Source organism: Phyllobates terribilis, unplaced genomic scaffold, assembly GCF_046119375.1.
Source record: "Phyllobates terribilis strain yellow unplaced genomic scaffold, ASM4611937v1 Scaffold_7__3_contigs__length_470593459, whole genome shotgun sequence".
In the NCBI taxonomy this organism is placed as follows: Eukaryota; Metazoa; Chordata; class Amphibia; order Anura; family Dendrobatidae; genus Phyllobates; species Phyllobates terribilis.
Window position 1 is genome coordinate 359,212,003 of NW_027362767.1, and position 23,535 is coordinate 359,235,537.

The following is a 23,535-nucleotide window of genomic DNA, read 5'->3' on the forward strand; positions in this document are numbered from 1 at the left end:
GGATGCAATCTTTAGTGTGAACACAGCCTTATTGACCATCTGTTATGTTCTTTTTTCCATAGACTTTAATGTTAAGTAATACAAGGCTCCAGTTGCTATTCTTTTTTTTGGCTGGAGAAAAAAAGTTGCAGACTACATTTTTGTTTCCAGTTTAAATCGGATTGCAGTCACACAGAAGACATTTTAAGACATTTCTGTCCCCATTTAGATGAATGGATTGGGAACATTTTATTTCTGTGTTTTTCATCCAAAAACGGATCCAAGATCAGAAATACCTACTGTGCATATGAACAGAGCCTTACATGAAATTCTGTGCAGAGCCTTGTCTATGCGCATAATGGGACTTTCTTACCTTATCTACACATCTAGCAGCAAAATATAGCACCTAGCCTCTAATGGTAATGAGCAGAGTTGGTGCGAATTAATTTGCATGACTCAGTTTTTCGGCCACATTAGAAATCTGTGGCCAAAGGACGGGAGTCATGACAGTCAGCTTTTAATTGACGCCATCTTGGGCTCTTCTTTTGATTAGCCTGCCTGGCGTGACATCACATGCGCATCACCCTGCAACGATGATGTCACACCAAGCCGGCTAATCAAAAGAAGAGCCCAAGATGGTGTCAAGTAAAAGGCAGTTCTCACGGCTCCCGTCCAGCAGCCACAGATTAGCATTGTGGCCAATTGACCAAGTTGTGCAAATCAATTTGTAGTAACTGGAGTAATGAGATGACTCTATTCCTTCTGTCCTAGTCTATACAGCAAAGCTGGCAAATGGCGTACAGAAAACAGGTAGTGTTGCCAGTGTGAGACTGAAATGTTTTATGATTTTGTGTGTGGACAGTAACAAAAAAATAAAACTCCCAAAAATGAAAAATAAAAAGATGTTATGAATTCATTTAGAATTTTCAGATTATGCCATTCCCTTTAGACCGGGTTCAGACAGCCGAACTAAAACTTGGGCAAATCATGCCCGCAAATTGTGGGTATGACAGTCTGTGTGCAGCTGCATGTTCTCACCCATAAATCAGACCGAATTAGTGCACGCTGCAATTTTTTTTTCTTCCCAGACCATTGGTCCTTGTGGCCATGGGCACTGGCACATTGGCTATAATGGGTCCTTATGCCCTCCGTGGGTCGTCAGTGGCTCATACGGACAGCACACGTCCATATAACATGCTTGTCTGAACGAGCCTTAAACCTTGGAAATTTTGACTGCTTTATATGGGACTTCTATTAGAGAATATACTCACTGCTAGACAGCTCCAAATGTTATATCTGTATTTATAATACCGAAAGTATCAAATCTATTGCACATTTATAGCCATATATATATATATACTTTTTTTTTCAGGTCAATAAATTATGTGGCACTTCAAAGCAAAGAGTGTCAAGGTCGGTACGTAATGGAGGAGATACATATATCAATAAGAAGGTGTTCAAGGTCAATATGGACAATGAAGAAACCCTGTCTGGAAAAAGAAGGTGAGTTGAAGTCTATTCATATTACTCCTTGCCAGGTGTACATATGTTAGGTGAGGGGTGCACACATTAATCAGACCATTCCCCAAAGCTAAGGTTGAGGGCATTTGGCAAAGTACAGAGACCATATTGTTTGTCACTTTGTAAGATATGAACAGATGATTTATGTATTGTGGAGATTGATATAGCGCCATGGAATAAATGACACTATAATAATAAATAATTTTATGTTCCAAAATTAAACAAAAAAAAAGAATTCTTGAATAGGAGTGAGGGTGCAGTTCATGGATTTCTCATACCTGCTACAAGGCCGAATTTTAGTCACAAACATGATGTCATAGAATTAAAGGGAAACTGTCATCAGTTTACCAGTAATAAACTGCTGCCATCATATTGTGTCCTAGTTAAAATCTTTTGAGCTGGAAAATATTCCCTCTCCTCTCCTGGACTTTCCCCGGGACTCCGAACATTGCAATGGACTTCCGGGAGAAGTCAATGTTCGGCATTTAGCACCGGAAACTAACTGTCCAGTACAGACCCCGAACTTTTAAGTTCGGGTTCACTGATCTCTAATCACCAGCACAGATCTCATGCCTGTCCTGGCAGTTTGCTACAATGTATCAGTTATTTTTTGCCCACAATGGGTTTTTGACACTACGTATTTTCACCCATAATTTTGGAAAGGTGCCAACAATTTTGTCCGGCCTATTTTTGGGGTTTTGTGTGAAATTATGTTCAATTTGCCTTTTTTTCTGTGTTTTCTTTTATTTTTTTCTATTTTTTTTATGGTGTTCTAATACACACTAAGGAAATAAACATGTGTATAACCAAACATGTGGAATTGCAATCATTTTCTGGGAGAAATACTTCATTTTCTGGAACAATTTCAAGGGTGCCAACACTTTCGGCCATGACTGTATTTCCAGGAAAGTGGATGAGATTTATAGAGATCTCATGCCCACTGTGGTTCTTTAATTTCTTGTGCGAGTACGCTAAGTCTTATGAGAGGATTTTTCCCATAGACTTTCATTACAGGCAAAAATCCACAGGTAAGGCTAAGTTCCCACGATGAGCTTTTTGTGAGTTTTTGATGATGCAGATTTTCTGCAGCATTTCTGCGCCTTTTACATAATTAGGTTACTTGCGTTTTTTTCAGTGCATTTTTTACATGTGTTTTTATTCCGTTTTTTTTTGTCTTTTTGGCATGTCATGTCTTAACACCAAAAGAGAAGAAGTTTTAAAACAAAGGCCACGTATAAAAACAATATTTTTATTATATAATTACATATAAAACCAGAAGTGAACTGATGTAAAAAAGTGAGAAACCACAGAAGAGGCTAATAGTGAATATGCCTGGATGTACATATATACTAATCAACCGGTTTGTGCGTCAAGCTCGATCAAAAATTCTGTATCCCCTAATATACATGAGTGCTGAATAAAGACTTAGCATGGCACACAAAATTACCTTAAATAAATGTCCAAGGTCCCATCACACCCGGCGCGCGTTTCGCACTGAAATAGTTCTTCCAGTCAGCCATGGACAAAGCATTTCAGTGCGAAATGCGCATTGGGTGTGATTGGCGCCTGGACACTTATCTAAGGTAATTTTGTGCGCCATGCTAACTAAGTTTTTATTCATCACTTATGTATGTTAGGGCATACAGAAATTTTGATTGAGCTTGACGCACTAACCTGTAGATTACTATATATGTACATCCAGGCATACCCACTATTTATTACTTCTGTGGATTCTCACTTTTTCACATGTGCCCATTTCACTGTGCTTGATTGGCAGCAAACTCGCCTGACCTTAACCCCATAGAGAATCTATTATAGAGAATCTATGGGGTATTGTCAAGAGGAAGATGAGAGACACCAGACCCAACAATGCAGACGAGCTGAAGGCTGCTATCAAAGCAACCTGGGCTTCCATAACACCTCAGCAGTGCCACAGGCTGATCGCCTCCATGCCACATTGCTGTATTGATGCAGTAATTGATGCAAAAGGAGCCTGACCAAGTATTGAAGGCATTTACTGAACATACATTTCAGTAGGACAACATTTGGGATTTTAAAAACATTTTTCAAGTTGTTGTTATAAAGTATTCTAATTTACTGAGATAATGACTTTTGTGTTTTCATTGGCTGTAATCCATAATCATCAACATTAACAGAAATAAACACTTGAAATAGATCACTCTGTGTGTAATGACTCTATATAATATAGGAGTTTCACTTTTTGTATTCAAGAACTGAAATAAATTAACTTTTTGATGATATTCTAATTTTGTGAGATGCACCTGTATTTATGTAATGAAATTATTGTTTTTACACATAGTCTTTGTTTTAAAGCTCTTTCTCTTTTGGTGTTATATTGTTATGCTGTTTGGCTTAATTATTAGGATATTAGGATATATGCTTCGGTGTTTATGTTATGTTTTAAATTAAACTGCTTTGGTTTTTTTTTATTCTTCTTGAAATCTGGCTTTGACAAAACTTTATTGATACAGTCATGTGCGGATTACATACATTTTTGATGCATTTCTGCAGCGGAAATGGACTAAAACTGCATTTTGATTACTCTGTCGATTGCAGCAGGAAGCATAAAATGTTAAAGCAGCGCCCCAGCATTTTTGGGGGGCCTTTATAGCACAGCACAGGCTATTATTAAGAAATCTGTAGATGTTTTGGGCATGCCTTTTGTTTTAGGGTTGTCACTTTTTATTTCTTCTTTCCCACCAATAATGGTACGTGCACAAGATGTCTTTTTCAGGAATCCACCTGAAAAAAAAATTAAGAAAACGCTACATAGAATGGACATAGTGCACAGCGATGTAAAAACCACTTGCTGGGCATATATTCCATCTTTTATCACTTTTTTTCACTGTTTCATGCTTCCCAGGTTTTGAAGTGGTTTAAAGAAGTAGCATGTTCATTCTTTACTCATCCTTTTCAAAGTTTAAAGCACCATACCAGCGTTTTTTTTATTGCAGCTCTGGAGTGGTGCTACTAATATAAGTTCCCTGCCCCTAGTATTATATTCCCCTGCCGCCGTCTTCTGTTATCGACAACTCTTTGGTCAGTCTTCTGCAGGTTGTGACCTGTTAGATCTCTTCAGTGTTTGCTGGGCGATCCAAAAGTCACAACTCAATGTCACAAAGGAGCAAAGTCACAACTCAATGGCCATAACGAGTCTCTGATAGACTTACATTGAGCGCTTCTTACTGTTACCTCTGACTTCCCGTCAGAAATTGCAGTCACAAGAAGGTCGGCGCCTGACCAGATTGGCACTGGGAACAGCTGAAGACGGCGGGTGGTAAGTATAAAACTAAGGTCAAGGAACTTAGATTAGTAGCACCACTCCAGCGCTGAAATAAAAAAAATCGTTGAAGTGGTGCTTTGATTACAAAAAAGAAGACGCACAAAAATGACATGAAAATGCCAACAAAGACTCTTCAGGAATAATACCGCCAGCTTTATCTTGAAGGGTCTTCTCCTTGGAAAACTAGGCTGGTACCCGAGGATCAAAAAGACTCTTGGCATCTGTGATATATCAGTAGATCTGCTGTCCCCGGATGTAAACGGCAGTCTCAGTGTACAGTATCTTGTGTAACGCAGCCTCAGCTTGTCTCCCCTGTGCTCCTCTAAATGTATTTGTCTAGGGGAATAGTCCAAAATACGCTTCATACTGATGGTTTCCTTTAAATAACTAAACCTGTGTACACTCCAATGGTTTTCATTCAGAGACCATTTGTTGACATAAACAGTAATGATACATCTATAGTTATTGCTATTACTTTATCTGTATTCACTGCAGAATTTGGCCAAATGCCCAAGCTTACTGCCAAATAATTGTGCCAGAATTTTTTTTTCGAAGCAGCTGGCTATTTAATCCCCTGCCTTCTCTTGTGATCTACTGTACTGTTTAATATCTCCTGATGATCAGTTTATCATCGGCTAGTGATCTGCAGAGCATCTGCCCCTTTAGCCAAAAGAGCAGAGCTTGTAGTTTTATCCTGCTGTACACAGGACACAGCTGGGAGACTTCTGCTGCAGCCAGTTGTCTTACAGCCACACACAAGATAGTGAGGAGGAGGAGGAGGGAGGGAATCATGACTGAGCTCGTGAGACACGCAGAGAAGATTTCTCAGTTTTAATTATAATATAAGACAAAAAATCAAAGAAAAGTAAAGGAAAAAATGCTGGGATTTATTTTTACATTACTATTATTATTATAATATTATTTGTGTAATTTCAATAGTTTGTGTTTCTTTATTGCCGATGGGTCCTAGTCACTCTCAGACTATGATTAGCACACAGTGACTTGCACACATTTATTCCAAATTAATAAATCATAAAAACACCCCAAAGACAAATCGCACCAGTGTCCTTTTCATGGCTTCATTGAGCATCTGCTAACCCGACATTGCTAACTATGCTTGTTGCTCTTCCAGGGAGTTTATAATGAAGCTAAAAGCCTACAGTCACTTCTATGGTAGTCTGCCTGCCCTCGTCTGCCGTCATACCACCGTGGCTGAAAACGACACGTCCTGTTGGAATGGACAGGAACTAGTGGAGAGGTAATTATGCTCTATGCTAGGTATGCACATTACCCTGTCTGTGCCATGCTGCATTGGTTTCATGAAATTGCTCGATCATAACATACCGGGTGTCATCTTTGTTTTAAGTTTTCTTCTCTTTCTTATAATATTCTGCAATAAATGTTGCAGCTTGGTCTTAGCAAACCTCCGTTTTACCACTAATATTATGTAATGTGTAACGATCTATCAGCATGTGGGTGCACAGCCTCTAATTAAGGGCAATTGAGGGGTAGCCTATCTAATTGTCAATTACTGCGCATGTAGGAATGTAGAACTGCAGGGACAAAAAAAGTTTTAACAAAAGAGTCTGTCTGAAAAACAGTGAAATTACAGTCTGTGGTTCCTCTATAGTAACTTGAAGATTTATTTCCTTACCTATAATTATCTCATGGAAAAAGTTAACCACTTAGGAGCCAAGCTTTGTTTTCTTTTTTTATTATTCTAACATTCTAAGATCCATAACTTTTTTTCTTTATCAATGAAAAATTTCTAGCCGAATTTTTTTGTGCATGAGTTGTATTTTTTATTTATTTATTTTACTCATTTATACAACAAAATCATATTCCGCAGCTCTTTACAGACATTATCATCACCATCCCCATTGGGGCTCACAATCTAAATTCCCTATCAGTATGTCTGTAGGAGGAAACCAGAGAACCTGGAGTAAATCCACACAACACTCCTTACAGATGTTGTCCTTGGTGCGATGTGAACTCAGCACCCCAATGCTTCAAAGCAACAGTGCTAACCACTGAGCCACCGTGCAAATATGTATAGGGTTTTTTTGTGCTTTGCTCCTTTTGCTCAATAAAACACATCAAATGTTTTTTTTTTTTTTTAAATTCTGAGAGCCAAAACATTACTATTCCTCCAATTCTGAGGACTTGTTTTTTACACATCGAGAGTTGATGTTTCCATTGATGTCATTTTATAGTACAGTCATAGTCAAAAGTTTTGAGACTGAAACAAATTTTAGTTTTCAAACTTTGCTACCTCTCTGTTTTTAGATCTTTTAGTCGGATGTTTCTGTGGTCACTAAAGAACAATTATCAGCATTTCATAAGTTTTTAAACCTTTATTGACAAATACATCAAATTTATACAAAGACTTAATATTTATAGTATTAACCCTTATTTGTCAAGACTTATGCCCTTCGCCCTAGCAGATGGATATCAGCTTCTGGGCCAAATCCTGACTGATGACCCATTCTTGTCTAATCAGTGCTTGGAATTTATCACAATTTCTGTGTTTGTTATTGCAATTTTTTAGGATTGACTACAGGTTCTCATTGGGATTGAGATCTGGGGAGTTTCCTGGCCATCGACCCAAAATGTCAATGTTTTGTTCAACAAGCACTTTTGCCTTGTGACATGGTCTTCATCATGCTGGAAGAAGCATTGTTCATCACCAAATTGCTCCTGGATCGTTGGGAGAAGTTGCTCTTGGAGGAGGTTTAGATCCCATTCTATATTCATGGCAGAGTTCTTAGGCAAAATTGTGAGTGAGCCCCCTCCATGGATGAAAAGTCCCCACACATGACTGGTCTCAGGATGCTTTACTGTTGGCAGACACAGGACGTCTTTTGAGCTTTTCCGATTTACTTGTATTGTAAAGTACAGAGCATCTTCGTAGCGGAAAACTCCAGAAGAATGAACTTGACGCTTCTTTCAACCATGTGCCGTTTTTAGAAACCTGCAGTGGTTAAAAGACATTCAAAAGCCCAAACATAAGAAAAGCAAGTCGTTATTACCTAGTTCATTCTTTTGAACATTTTTGATAGGTGTTTCTCATAGCCATAGAAGGTCTTTTTGGAAAAATCGAAAAAGTAACATCTGTTGATAAACATTTCAAACTTTTCTGAAGATCCAGTCATTAATATGGTAGATTAGTGGTTTCCAAATTTGCCTTGCAGGGTTGCCAACTTGACTCTTTTATTTTTTCGGACACATTAGAAAACCACAATATAGCATTATAGTTATAAATGATACATTTATAATCTACTGTCCATAATTCTGATATGAAGACATCAGCTGCATTCTCTGTGAACTGTAAAATGATGATAATTACAGTCAGAAAAAATCTGTCTAAGTTTCTTCCGCTTGAAAAAAAATCACAAACGCCTTAAAATTTCTTTACGTACATGGCAAAGGGATCCTCGGTTAATGCCTGAACAATGCAAAAATCCACATGGATTTTTTATGTTCTGACCTGTATTTGGGTGACTGGTTCGTTGTCTTTCTCCCACACTCCAAAAGTATTCAGACCGGTATCTTGGCCACTTTTGAAATTGGTGTTTATTTGTGATTTGGTAATTTAGATCATGTGACAATCTTTGTACGTGACTGCGGAATATATTGGTGCCATATGAGAAAGAGAAATGAAAATAATTATTGCCTCTGTAAAAGCTGACACTCGTGATGTAGAAGTCTGAAGTTTGGATAATTTCTATAGTGGCCAGTGTAGTGCACGTGGTTATTAATGACACCTAGCAGACATCACCAGAATGGAGGGTTTTTTGCCGAAAACAATATCGAATGATCTTTTTTGTTTGATTACCAATCTCAAATCTCACTTTAAGAGCTCATGCAGACTAATTTATTTTCGGTCTAAGTGTGATCCGACAAAACATCGGATCGCACTCGAACCAATGTTATTCTATGGGGGCCGTGCACATGTCAGATTTTTTCCTTGGACAAAGACAGTCCGAGGAAAGAATATGCTGTATGCCCGACTTTGATCCGATATTCGGATCGCACATAGACATGCAAGTAAATGAGTGTGTGCAAATCATCGGACTGCACTTGGATGACACCCGAGTGCAGTCTGATTTCTGTGCACTCATAGAATGGAGAAGATGGACAAAAAATGTTCTCCCTCTTCTCTTCATCCGAGACAATCGGATCACACTATGGTCATACTCTGATCAGAGTCAGATTTGCATAATCAACCCGATATGAGAGAATATGCGCTGGTGTGCACCTGCCCTAACACTAATGATAAAATGCTGCTAATCTGGCGACACTAGCCAGACCTACTAGCCGCATTCTTGCAGGCTTACACATGACCTTGTCAATGGTGAGATGTTTGACTGTAGGTTAATCTCACCCGGCACTATGCAGATGTGCCGATCTCAGTAACCTCTAGCGCATTGGAAAAAAACTTTCATTTTAATGACTGTTACATTATCCAGAGACAAGAATGAAATCATTTATTTCTTAAGATCTGTTTCATTCTTCATATTCAAGTCCTATAAATTCCCAGCACTATTAGGGAAGAATCAGCTGAAGTGTATATCAATGTCTCCTCGGTAAGTAACCTTAGGTATTAATTAACCTGTACTTACAAAGACGACCTAAAACACTACAGGGACGACAAGGAGTCCGCAGATCATTTTTAAAATGTACTCGCGCATCAAGAATATGCATCCATTAATATGAATATCCAGGCCTGGGGTAGAGTGCGACCTCTATTTGTCCAACAGGAGGATCAGTTTAGGGATGTTTTTTATCTAATTTAAGTTTGATTTTTCACTTCATTTTAATAGAATTTAATAGCGTCTGTGTTGAGACACCAGAACTTGTCTTTAAATCAACCGGAGACTTCTCTTTTGTAGCAATTCAGCAGAATTATAAAGTGTGCGCTGCATTTTTAGAGGTTAGACGCTTACCTAGAAATACTCCAGACATGCTGACTTCTTATATCATAACCCCAATTACATCACCATATCTGGCTTAAAGGGACGCTAACATAAAAAAAAAAAAAAGAAAACCAGTTCTTGCCTTAAGCAAAGCTGTCACTTTATACCTTTGTCTGCTAGATGTGTCTTCCCATTTTGCATTTGCGGTGACTAAGATTTCTGACTTAAGATAGCAAAGTTAAAAAAGAATTTACAATGAACTTATCAATTTACAACCCATTAACAATATATTTATTTTTGTTAAATATTTTAAAGGGAACATGTCGGCTGATTCTTTCTGTCCAAACCATCCGGCGCTGATCCTATCCATCTTTTCCCAGCGCATCTCTAGGTGAGGTCTTTTGCTATGCGAGAGACCTGTCAATCAACCAGACCAGTTCTGTCTATGATCCTGGCCATATCTTCTAGCTATACTGTTTCACAGAATAATATAGCTGGCAGCAATCATGCAGCCAGGCTCTGATTCATGCTGCCTATGTTTTGGACAGCATGAATCAAATGACAGGTTCACTTTAACACCTACTGAGATACTTTTTTATTTAGCTGCATTTATTTTTGGCTAAAAATCATTTTTGCTGTAAGGGTATGTTCACACATTGTCTTTTACAGGCAGATCCTGAATGAAAAAAAATGTTAAAACCACGACAAAAAGAATGAACAATGTCAAAACAATGTCGTCACTTCTTTTCACCGCTTCAGGCCATGAAGCGGCTAAACTAAGTAACCGGTCCATTCTTCTGGCGAGTTTTCGCTTTAAAGCCGCCACTATTTTATATATGTAATTTAAAAACTGCTGGCGGCAAAGAGATATAGATAGATTCATTTATTTTTTCCACATATGAGAAAAACCGATAACCTCTTCCCATACTCTTTCCCATAAGTGAAAAATACTGAACCCTTAGTGGCAGATTTTGGAATGAGGAAACAGTAAATCTGTCAGTGAGCTTGTCTGACAGCAGGGTCTCTACCTTCTTAACTCTTTTCTTGAATGTTTTCCAAACTGATTTATGACCAAAAAGAAATTCAACTTTGATGATCTGCTGTCCAGATCTGTAACCATTTTCTTTCTTGTCGTGAACTCTGCTAAGTTTCCCTTGGATATATAGAGGCTGTAGACACTAAATCTTTCAAAAATGTCAGTGTAATCCTACAGCAAGTCCTTTTTAGCCAAAAATACAGGCAATTGAGTATAGAAAAAAATAAATTAAGGTGTCCAGATCCTTTAAGGAAATGAAATTAATGGGATTTTAACACCTTTTATTGAATGGATAAATTTAAATCATCCCTGCTGAAAGCAAAAGAAGCATAATTGCCATCATAATCCACCCCCTGCTCCACCACTGCCATTATGACAGTTTCCGCCAGACTGGAAGCACTGATGCCTTGACCACCGGTCACCTGACCTAACAGCCATGTCCTCAGTGGTCAGGTCTCTGGTGGTCCTGATGTCATCGGGTGCGATGGAGATCATTGGAGGTGCAGCGCTCGAGTAGGAGGTGGATTACGGTGGTAAGCATGCTTTTTTTCTCTCTCAACATGGTAGCTTCTCTTGTACTTTTCTCTGTTTGGTACTTAGTTTTACACCTGTGTTCTAAAAAATTTACATTCAAATTCAATTTTGCCATTAGAAATAAAGCTTTTAGATAGATCTTTCTTTGAAGGTTAAGGTCACACTTTCTCCTGGAGTTTCTACTACTCTCATTTTTTTTTCTTTTTTTTTTTTACCAAAAATGAAAATCAAGTCCTGAAAAAGAAACAGGTAGGAAAAAAAAATCAAAACTTTGCTCTATTTTTGGGAAAACACAAAAGAATTAGAGCCTTAACCACAGAATCTGTTCGGAAACTGGTGAATCCATATGGTGTCACAGTATAGATCCGTATTTGGCTGTATGATCTTTTAATCTTTTTTCAATAAATTGAGGATTTTAATTATTCTTGGGACTCACCATAACTAATTTTCTTATGTGTCAATACGGAGTCTGGAACTGCCATCTCTGATTGGACAATATCGGGCTGTGTAGGGACACACCCTCAATTGGAAACACCCTGTTGTCAATTTATTCTCAAATTCTGTGGGAAATGAGAGGGGAATGGCACAAGCCAGAGTTTTACGAAAAAATGCTGCAGACTGGTCGTTTGATGGAAAATACAAGTATATGCCAAACATGAGATTTCAGAAAAGTCGACAAGATCTCTTTGAGGGGTTTTCACATCATAGATATTTAGGGTAAGTAAATATCTCATGCATTAAATAAGCTTGGTTGTCTTCTTCACAGTGAACGTAAAATTGGGGTTCTGCTTCAGTATTTAGTGTATAATTTAGTGATATGCAGATAACAGTTCTGGTATAACCTACATATCTTCTTGGCTTTATTTGTATCAAAAGTAAAGTTACTCTGAGAAAGGTTTCTTTCTTACAATGCACTTTACAGAATGACATCACATCATGTGACAGCTGGTCGGGACAGACGGAGGCGTAGTTGGGATTCAGAGTCATAGCAAGAGCTTGTCAAGAAAATGTGACCTGCCCCATGATGGGGTGGACTCTTCTGGGCTGGTTCCACCTGTCAGGGTTAATAGTGTGGCTAGAACTAAGGCATTGTGATTGCCAACATTACATTGTGACTCATGTGAGGAGTTTATTTTCTATAAGCCACAATTATGAGTCTAAGACTGCAAGTTTCCAAGATTTCTACAGCCACGTAGATGGAGCATGCTGGGACATGAGGAGTGATCTGCCATGTATGTTTGCATCCAAAAGTACCTCATGCAGTGCAGTGACACATTTGTTTAGTAAGTGAACTTTGAACACTTAAAAAAGGTTGTACGGAATTAGAAAAATATGTTTTATTTTCTAAAACCAGAGCCATACCTGTCCACAAGTTGTATGTGTGTTACTTACCTGCCATCGAACCAGCCCTGGGCTTTCCATACTACTGTTTTGGTGGCCTGCTCCTTCTGCTCATATGTGCGTTCGGCTACCATCGTAAACTGGTGTGCACCTCTAATACCACGTCCCTAGGCATTTTAAACCCTGGCCAGATGGAGGTGCCATGCCCGAGTGTTCAAGCAGCTAGGTGTGCTCTCCATTACCTTTCCAAAACGATTCCATTTCATAATCTTGGATTTGCTCCCTTAAGTGTGTTTCCTAACAAATCAGCTCTGCTTTACCACTGGGCTCTGCTACTTCTCCCTCATGTTTGTCTCCTGACGTACCCAACCTGCCATACCGCTTGCCTATTCTACATCTAATCTCAAGTATGTCTCATGACTAACCCAGCTCTGCCGTACTGCTGAGCTCTGCAGTGTTAAACCTCAGGTGTGTTGTCCAGCAAATCAACTTCACTGTTGCATGTGCTGGCTAAAATCTCCTGTTTTATTTTTCCATATTGTTCTATATTCCATCCAGCATACCTAGCTTTACTTCCCCATGCTTCTCCATATGATGTTCTGCATATTCAGCTCTATTTTTCCATGTGACGTCCAGCATATCTATCTCTGCTGTTTCTTACTGTACCGATATCTCTTGTCCATGCTGCATATCCAGACTATGGCTTAGAGAATCCACCTCATTGTTATGATTGTGTAGCAGCTCAAGCAGGAAAATAGTTAAAACACTAGAAACTGCAACTGACTCAGCTGGTTCCTGTATAGACTACAGATTCTGACCCAGCAGCCCCTAGAGGTCCTGTGTGGGCTGGAATACCTATAACCACAGACTAAATGATTGCAGTTTGGACCTATGCAGCCTGAAAGGCCGTTGAGCGCTTCATGTTCCTCCTAAGGAACTGGAGGGCAGAACAGAGTGCAATTTACCTACAGAAGGAAGGTGTGCTGAGATAGAAAGAGATCCCAAAGTGAGTTAAAACAAACCACGAAATACAAAATGAGAAGATAAGGTACATACTGCTAGAGAGTATGACGTGCCCCCTGGGCCGTGGGGTACACGGTAGCCGGGCCGGTCGATGCTGGGGGATGTCACAGTGGCAGTGACCAGCTCCGTGACCCAGGGCGGTCAATAAAAGGGGATTATAGTTTTTATAGTTTAATGTTCGTGACACCACCTGTGGTATGCAGCTATATGGAGCCGCCGCTGTGGTGCAGATCCTCTGGAGCTGATGGTGACGCAGCAGAGTTGCTACAGCTCTCCACAGGCAGAGCTTAGCTCCAGGGCGGTGCAGTGATGGTTAATGAGGTAGATGTTGCGGTGCAGTGTAGTGCAAGTGATGGCGCAGATAATAATTCTAGGACACAGTGGGGTGCAGTCTCCAAGGTTTACTCACAGTTGTTGCATTCCAGGTTCCCAGCGCAGGGTAACCTCCCACGCCGTCCTGTGTTTACCAAGGCAGGGGTTCAGCAAACTCCCAGGTGTTTCAGGAGTACATAACGGGACCCTAGTCTGTGTGCCTTTCTCGGTCGTCTTCCTGCGCTGGCTCTCACCCTCCTGCCTTACTCCTCGCAAACAGTGTCCCAAGCCGGTAACCTCTGATCTTGGCAGGCAACCTGCAGTCCCCTGAATCCTGTGTGGCTACCTTTTTGGCGATTTTGTTGCGGCTATGAGCAACTACACCCTGAAAGTGCAGAAGCCTCTGGTTTCTAGCTGATCCTTGTAGTTCTCCTCTAGTTTAGGGGCCGGTCCCCTCTGCGGCCTGATCCCTCCACGTTCCTGCAGATTCGGGCGCCCAGTTGGCTTCCGCACTCGCCGTGCCCCTGGGTTCCCCTCACTCCTGGAGCCTTCCTCTGCTCCCTTCCTCTTCAGCCTTTCCTCCTGGGCCTCTCACACTAGGCCTGCTTCCCTGAGCAGAGCTCCTACAGAGCTCCTGCTCCCACTACTTCTCCTCTCTGACTGATCTCTGACTGGACTCACTCTTCCAAGATGGCTCCCCTTTTTATACGCCTTCTGAAGTGCTCCCCTGTACTTCTTTCTCCACCCACACCCACTACATGGTTCCACCCTCCAGCCAGGGACCAGGGACTGTGCTCTCCCTTAGGAGCAATCTCGCCCTTCCCTCCTGAAGTGTAATGGATGCAAGTGTGTGGGTCCCAGGTAGTACTCCATCCTTACCTGAGAATGAGATACCACACCTCTGGGTGAGATGCAGTACCTCTGTGGCGACTGAACCCGCAGGGGCGCCACATACCCCCCTGGTAAAACACAGCATGTCCACGGGCTGGAACAGAGTAAAAACAAGGTATTTCAGACATACAAAATTTTTGATGCATCACATATAAGAATAATCAAAACTTTTCTTACCTTTATGGGAGGCACATTTTCTTAAACGTTACAGGTTTCTTATCAGCTTACAAGACATTATAAAACTTTCTCCAATAAAACTTTCTTCCATATTAAACATTTTCAATAAAATACAGTGAGATCCATAACCGGATGTCCATCTCACTGGAGAAGGTGCAATTTGAGGGACCCGTCCGAAAACTCTCAACGTAGGCCCTGGGCGTGGCTGCAGGGCATAGGTGATCTAGCTGTTGGACCACGTCTTCGGCCACGCCAAATGGGTTTTTGTTCTGCGGTCTGTATAAAACCAATAAGAAGCACCTTAAGAAGTGCAAACTATATACAGTTTAAAAGTTTTTGGCTGCTCACAGTCCTCAGCCTGACAGTTTTTTTATACCCTCACCGGGTAACTAGATAACACACAAAACTTTTTCAGTTCACTCAACAATTCTGTACCCTTCCGGGTAACTATATACAGTTCAACTTTTCAGTAAACAGTCAGTAGTGGTATTCCCTCCGGGGGAACATTGGCCCACCACTAGATGGCCCAGCCGGGTCATCTTCTTCAGATGGCGAGGGTACACTCTCCTCCACCACCCTATGAACATGGAGAGCGTACCAGCCCCGCTCTCCTCTGTGCTTGGTGTAGGTGACCATGTCACCAGGGTACAGATCTCGCGCCGGATGTCCCTGCTGTAAATGGGACTCCACATCCCGCTGGTTCACAAAGAGGTCTGTGCCAAGTTGTGGTTCCCGGATAAAGCCCCATCCTCCATCCAGGTCCAACTTGACTACAACCCCCTCTACCCGTGGATCGGGCGTGGCCGGCTTTGCTTTGCGGCCCGGGTTTTCTCCTCCATGTTGCGGGCCTCCATCCTCTCCGAGCGCACCCTCTAGTTGAAGGAGTTCCCGCCGGTAATGCTCTTCTCGGCGTGCGGCCTCCTTTTGAGTCTCCCGGGGTAATCCCATCAGATCACCCGCCGGATTATCCCATCTGAATTTGTCCCCCTCATCTCTCTGGGCAACCGAGGGTGTGGGAGCGGACAGTAAAGGGAGGCTCTGGTCTTCAACCTCCACGGACCAATGCCAGGCCGCGCGGCCGTACACCCATTCGGGTGTGGGGGCAGGTAGCTCCTGCAGGGGGCCCAGGAGCAGTTCGGCGTCATAAGCGCTTGGGGAAGGAGGTTCCTGTAGGGGGACCAGGAATGGATCAGCACCAGCGGCGTCTGGGACAAGGATATCGCTCCTACCTGCTCCCGCGGTCGCTTCCGCTCGGCCTGACACCTCCTTGTCCAGGAGCAGCTCCGCCGGGGCTGGGGGGGTGCTGGTCGCATGCAGCGCAGACTGCTGCCTGGTCAGCAACTTCTCCAGGAGCTCAGCCCTGCAGATGGCGATGGCAGATTGCTGGGCCTCCTCCATTCTTCTGCCCAGCTCTTGCACCTCATCTTGGAGGAACCCCGTATCCTACAGGGACAGCTTTGTTAAGATCCCGTTCAGGCTGAGGGATGATGCACTTGGCTGCAGGCCACGGCCCGGAGTCTGAGGCTGATCTCCGTCCATGTCGCCTGCTGGGTGCGGTCTGTCTGCTCTGCTGGAGACCCCGCCCTGTCTCCAAGGTTTCTTCTCTCCTCTCTCCTTTCTGGGGCAGTTCCATGGCTGCTTGCTGACGGCCACACCTGGGGGCGGCTTCCCCAGACTCTAGGTCCAGGTATATGGCCACAGGCTCATGGGGCAGGTTGCGCTTTTGGCGCCATTCTGGGACCCGGCCCACGATGGGAGGTTTCTTGTTGATGTCCTTGATCACGCACATAATGGCGCCCGTTCTTCTGGGGCGGGCGCCACATTCAGTATACAACACAGTCTCTAGGCGCATAGTACCCGGTGATAACGGATCGGTTCATTTCCTGTTTGTGATGCCAAGTATGACGTGCCCCCTGGGCCGTGGGGTACTCGGTAACTGGGCCAGTCGATGCTGTGGGATGTCACAGTGGCAGTGACCTGCTCTGTGACCCAGGGCGGTCAATAAAAGGGGATTATAGTTTTCATCGTTTAATGTTCATGACGCCACCTGTGGTATGTGGCTAGATGGGGCCGCCGCTGCGGTGCAGAACCTCTGGAGCTGATGGTGACGCAGCAGAGTTGGTACAGCTCTCCACAGGGAGAGCTAAGCTCCAGAGCGGTGCAGTGATGATTAATGAGATAGATGATGCTGTGCAGTGTAGTGCAGGTGATGGCACAGATAATAATTCTAGGACACAGTGGGGTGCAGTCTCCAAGGTTTACTCACAGTTGTTGCTTTCCAGGTTCCCGGCTCCAGGGTAACCTCCCACGCCGTCCTGTGTTTACCAAGGCAGGGGTTCAGCAAACTCCCAGGTGTTTCAGGAGTACATAACGGGACCCCAGTCTGTGTGCCTTCCTTGGTCGTTTTCCTGCGCTGGCTCTGACCGTCATGCACTGCTCCTCGCAACCAGTGTCCGAAGCCGGTAACCTCGGATCTTGGCGGGCTACCTGCAGTCCCCTGAATCCTGTGTGGCTACCTTTTCAGCGATTTAGTTGCGGCTATGAGCAACTACACCCTGAAAGTGCAGAAGCCTCCGGTTTCTAGCTGATCCTTGTAGTTCTCCACTAGCATAGGGGCCGGTCCCCTCTGCGGCCTGATCCCTCCACGTTCCTGCAGATTTGGGCGCACCGGTGTCTTCTGCACTCACCGTGCCCCTGGGTTCCCCTCACTCCTGGAGCCTTCCTCTGCTCCCTTCCTCTTCAGCCTTTCCTCCTGGGCCTCTCATACTAGGCCCGCTTCCCTGAGCAGAGCTCCTACAGAGCTCCTGCTCCCACTACTTCTCCTCTCTGACTGATCTCTGACTGGACTCACTCTTCCAAGATGGCTCCCCTTTTTATACTCTTGCTGAAGTGCTCCCCTGTACTTCTTCCTCCACCCACACCCACTACATGGTTCCACCCTCCAGCCAGGGACCAGGGACTGTGCTGTCCCTTAGGAGCAATCTCGCCCTTCCCTCCTGAGGTGTAATGAATGCAAGTGTGTGGGTCCCGGGTAGTACTCCATCCTTACCTGAGAGTGAGATACCACACCTCTGGGTGAGATGCAGTACCTCTGTGGTGACTGAACCCGCAGGGGCGCCACAAGCATGCCGCCTACTTCCTAAACAAGAAACAGCAGATAGGTTCACGGTGAAAAACATAATCAGCAGAGAGGTAAATAATAGCTGGTCTTTCACTGACTAGCATAAACAATGGCAGTATGGCTGGACATCCAAGTGAGAATATCACCAGCAGGAAATACCAGCAAGGGGAAAGTATATATAGCTGCAACTGAAAGGTGATAGGGCTGACAAATAAAACCACCTGTTTAACCTAAAAAGACTAAAGCAAGGATAACAGACAATAAACACCAGGAGAAAAAGTGTAGCTGTTGTGGCTCGCCAGATAGAGAAACCAGTCACAAAGCAACAAGATAAAGGGTTCGAACTCAGACGCATGACACTCACCAGATGAGCCATAAAAGAATACTCAAGCTATAGATTCCAAAGATGCAGCAGCATCTCCACACCTCTGCCGTTTGAGGCTGAGGACTTCCATGGGTTGGTAATACAACTGTTTGTAAGTCAATAGGAGGTGATCGTGGACTCCAGAGCTGCAAAAAAATTCATTGACTCTTTTATGGCCAGGAGGCTGATTATTCCTTTTGAACTTTTTTTGCAAATGGCTTTGCTATGCCTCTGTGTCGCCCCTTAGGGTTCAGTCGCCACAGAGGTACTGCACCTCACCCAGAGGTGTGGTGTCTCCCTTCTCTCAGGTAAGGAGGGAGTACTGCACGGAACCCCAAACACCTGCATCCAACACTACACTGCTCCAGGCTGGCTGGAGGGGCAAGACGCAATGTATGTTTCTGCTGAGCCATGACCCTGGCTGGAGTGGGGGGAACCCAAAGGTTGGGGGAACCAGTAGTGGGTGTGGGCGGAGGAAGTAGTTAGAGGGAGCGCTTTAGTAGAAGTATATATAGGGAAGCCATCTTACGGTGGCAGTTCAAGAGTTAGGGAGCAGTTCAGAAGAACAGCTCGGGACAGTTCAGAAGAACAGTCCGGGGGCAGAGTCTCATTAGGAGATCTGCTCCACAAGTAGGGCAAGGTCAGAAGGCCCCGGATGAGAGCAGGGAGTAGGCTCCGTTCTACAGAAAGGATCCCAGAGGTTACGGCGCGTGCAGGAGAGCACCCGTACGCCCCGCATCTGTCAGAAGACAGAGGGATCGCTGCGGCATTCTAATCCCCAGGAGGGTGAAGTAGGTCCCGGATCCGACTTACAGGAAGGACTTCAGAGCACCCGAGCGGGATTGAGAGTGGGCAGCGCAGAGCAGGAGGGAGAAAGACCAGAGTGAAGACGGTCAAAATTAGGAACACGAGAAAGTGGGGTTCTGCCAGGTATTCCCAAGTTGCCTGAGGAAGGATTGAACCCCTGCCCGGTGAACACAGCGCTACGCGGGAGACCTTTACCTGTATAGTGCACTTGTGAAGTGTCTAAAGAACTGTGAGTAAAATCTTGGATGACTGCATTGCACTGCCTCCGTCCATTCTTCATCGGCACCATCGTTCCCCCTGCACTACAACGCCCAGCGCAACCCACTCTCTACTACTACACTGCCCTGAGGCCTGCTCCACCTGTGGGCAGCCGTCCCATCTTAAGCTGCCCTAACATCTGCTTCAGAGGACTGTTGCAGCGCTGGTGATTTTCACCAGGTACCACAGGTGGCGTCACGAACTTTCCCAAATCCCCATATATACATATCCCCCTTTTGAGTGACCGCCCTGGGCCACGGACCGGGCCAGCCACCGTGATATCCCCTACACCGGCAACCAGAGGCCCGGCTGCCGAGTGCCCCACGGCCCTGTCGGCGCGTCATCTTTTGGCGTCACGAACAGGATGCGTGACCAGCCCGTACCGGCGGGTGAAGTGTGCCTAGAGAATTGTATGATGTTACTGAATGTGGCGCCCGCCCCAGAAGAATGGGCTCCATTATGTGCGTGATCAAAGACAACAGTATGGAACCTCCCATCGTGGGCCGGGACCCAGAATGGCGCCAAAAGTATACCCTGCCCCTTGCAACAGTGCCTGTCCGTATAGATGTGTCCGTCAAGGCAGGAAGGCCGTCACAGGGAGTGACCGACAGCAAATCGCCATGGGACCGCCCCCAAAAGAAGAGAGGAGGAGGAGAAAAGGAATGGAGACAGGGTGTGGTGTCAACCCGACCCGGCAGCCAGCATGGAAGGAAGCAAAAGCCAAGCCTCCTCCTCTGGCCTGCAGCCGCACCCAGTGACCCCCCCTCACCATAGAGGGAAAAGTGGAAAAATTGTCCCCGGAGGATGTGGAGTTCCTCCAGAGCGAGGTCCTCGAGCTGGGCCAACAGGTGGAGCAAGCCCAGCAGGCAGCGGTCGCAAGGTGGAAAAGCGAGCTGCTGGAGAAGTTGGTGGCACGGCGGAAAGTGACATCAGATGCCAGCAGCCGCACCCCGGCCCCAGCGGAGCCCGCGGAGAACCAGGAGGCTGTGTGGAGTACAGGAGCAGGTAGGAGAGAATCCCCAGTCCCGGGCGCTGCCAGCGCCGACCTGCTCCTGGGCCTCTTCTCCCAGCCCTTGCCGTATGCTGCCATACCCTGGCTGGAACAGCCGTACAGCCTGGAACCTCCACCCCCGGGCGCTGGAACAGGGGATCCCCCATATAGTGCCCCCCCGGAACCTCTAATCCCAGGCGCTGAAGCTGCGGGCCTACTGCTGGAAGCCCTCCCTCCGCCTCCGGCACCAGATTGGATATACGGCGCGCCGGTCTTTGACTGGTCTGCCCGCTTTGAGGATCAGCAGCCGTGCCCGCTTCTCCCAATACCAGCGCCCCCGGTTACCTGCCCCGGCGGAGAAGAGTTATGCTGGGACAACCGGGGGGGGGGTCCTGATGGGGTTCTTGCAAGAAACCGAGGCTGCCGCCCTACAAAGGGAAGAGTTCTGCAGGTGGGAGCTTCGGCAGCTAGAAAGGGAGCGACACACGCGGGAGGCGCGCAGTGAGCGCCTGGAGGCCCGAGATAAGGCCGCCAAAGCACAGGTCCGCCAGGCGGAGACAGCCCACCCCAGCCCCCATGAGGAAGGCCTCATAGTAAAGTTCAATTTGAAGGCTGGGTGGGGCTTTATCCGCAGTCCCGACTTCAACAGGGACATATTTGTCAACTGGCGGGATGTGGAGCCCGAGCTGGAGGAAGGCCGTCCCGACCGAAACCTGTATCTGGGAGATCATGTCACGTTCACCCGGCACCATGGTGAACGTGGCTGGTACGCCCTGCATGTGTACCATGTCAGCAAGGACACACCCCTGCAGGAAGTCCCTCGTGACCCGGCTGGGTCAGGGAAAAATGAAGAATACCCCAGGTGGGGTCCCCACTATTGAGCCGGCAAGTGGGACTGAACATTGGTTATCCAGTTGAAAAATGGTTGAATAATGTTTTTCTTGAGTGTGTGTTTCTACCATTACCCGTCAGGGTATACAGGCTGAGGACTGTGAGCAGCCGGATGTTGACATTGTAAATAGTTCAGCACTTCTGAAAGTGCACCCTATTGGTTTTATAATAATGCCCATGAGCACAGAACAAAAACCCGTTTGGCGTGCAGCCACGCCCAGGGCCTACGTTGAGGGTTTGCGGACGGGTCCCTCATGCTGCTACCTTTTGCACTTATGGAAAAGAAAAATGTTATTTAAGAAAGTTTTATAATGTTTCTAAAATGTAACCTGCAACTTTAAAGTGATGTGCCTCCCATAAATGGAAGAATGTTTTTATAATCTTATATGCGGATGCATCTTAAAAATTTTGCATGTCATATATCCCTGTTTTTGCTTTGTTCCAGCCCGAGGACGTGCTGTGTTTTGCCGGGGGGGAATGTGGCGCCCCTGAGGGTTCAGTCGCCACAGAGGTACTGCACCTCACCCAGAGGTGTGGTGTCTCCCTTCTCTCAGGTAAGGAGGGAGTACTGCATGGAACCCCAAACACCTGCATCCAACACTACACTGCTCCAGGCCGGCTGGAGGGGCAAGACGCAATGTATGTTTCTGCTGAGCCATGACCCTGGCTGGAGTGGGGGGAACCCAAAGGTTGGGGGAACCAGTAGTGGGTGTGGGCGGAGGAAGTAGTTAGAGGGAGCGCTTTAGTAGAAGTATATATAGGGAAGCCATCTTACGGTGGCAGTTCAAGAGTTAGGGAGCAGTTCAGAAGAACAGCTCGGGACAGTTCAGAAGAACAGTCCGGGGGCAGAGTCTCATTAGGAGATCTGCTCCACAAGTAGGGCAAGGTCAGAAGGCCCCGGATGAGAGCAGGGAGTAGGCTCCGTTCTACAGAAAGGATCCCAGAGGTTACGGCGCGTGCAGGAGAGCACCCGTACGCCCCGCATCTGTCAGAAGACAGAGGGATCGCTGCGGCATTCTAATCCCCAGGAGGGTGAAGTAGGTCCCGGATCCGACTTACAGGAAGGACTTCAGAGCACCCGAGCGGGATTGAGAGTGGGCAGCGCAGAGCAGGAGGGAGAAAGACCAGAGTGAAGACGGTCAAAATTAGGAACACGAGAAAGTGGGGTTCTGCCAGGTATTCCCAAGTTGCCTGAGGAAGGATTGAACCCCTGCCCGGTGAACACAGCGCTACGCGGGAGACCTTTACCTGTATAGTGCACTTGTGAAGTGTCTAAAGAACTGTGAGTAAAATCTTGGATGACTGCATTGCACTGCCTCCGTCCATTCTTCATCGGCACCATCGTTCCCCCTGCACTACAACGCCCAGCGCAACCCACTCTCTACTACTACACTGCCCTGAGGCCTGCTCCACCTGTGGGCAGCCGTCCCATCTTAAGCTGCCCTAACATCTGCTTCAGAGGACTGTTGCAGCGCTGGTGATTTTCACCAGGTACCACAGGTGGCGTCACGAACTTTCCCAAATCCCCATATATACATATCCCCCTTTTGAGTGACCGCCCTGGGCCACGGACCGGGCCAGCCACCGTGATATCCCCTACACCGGCAACCAGAGGCCCGGCTGCCGAGTGCCCCACGGCCCTGTCGGCGCGTCATCTTTTGGCGTCACGAACAGGATGCGTGACCAGCCCGTACCGGCGGGTGAAGTGTGCCTAGAGAATTGTATGATGTTACTGAATGTGGCGCCCGCCCCAGAAGAATGGGCTCCATTATGTGCGTGATCAAAGACAACAGTATGGAACCTCCCATCGTGGGCCGGGACCCAGAATGGCGCCAAAAGTATACCCTGCCCCTTGCAACAGTGCCTGTCCGTATAGATGTGTCCGTCAAGGCAGGAAGGCCGTCACAGGGAGTGACCGACAGCAAATCGCCATGGGACCGCCCCCAAAAGAAGAGAGGAGGAGGAGAAAAGGAATGGAGACAGGGTGTGGTGTCAACCCGACCCGGCAGCCAGCATGGAAGGAAGCAAAAGCCAAGCCTCCTCCTCTGGCCTGCAGCCGCACCCAGTGA

The 23,535-nt window shown here is 45.7% G+C and overlaps 1 protein-coding gene across 2 annotated transcripts in view; it reads left to right on the top strand.

Moving 5' to 3' along the window:
- GPC3 (glypican 3) overlaps positions 1–23,535 on the top strand; it is a 789,745-nt gene that overhangs the window by 358,103 nt on the left and 408,107 nt on the right. For both annotated transcript variants that reach the window (XM_073641318.1, XM_073641317.1), the window contains exons 4-5: positions 1,352–1,482; positions 5,937–6,062. In XM_073641318.1, the coding sequence (XP_073497419.1) occupies positions 1,352–1,482; positions 5,937–6,062 (257 nt within the window). The remainder of the gene's footprint in view (positions 1–1,351; positions 1,483–5,936; positions 6,063–23,535) is intronic.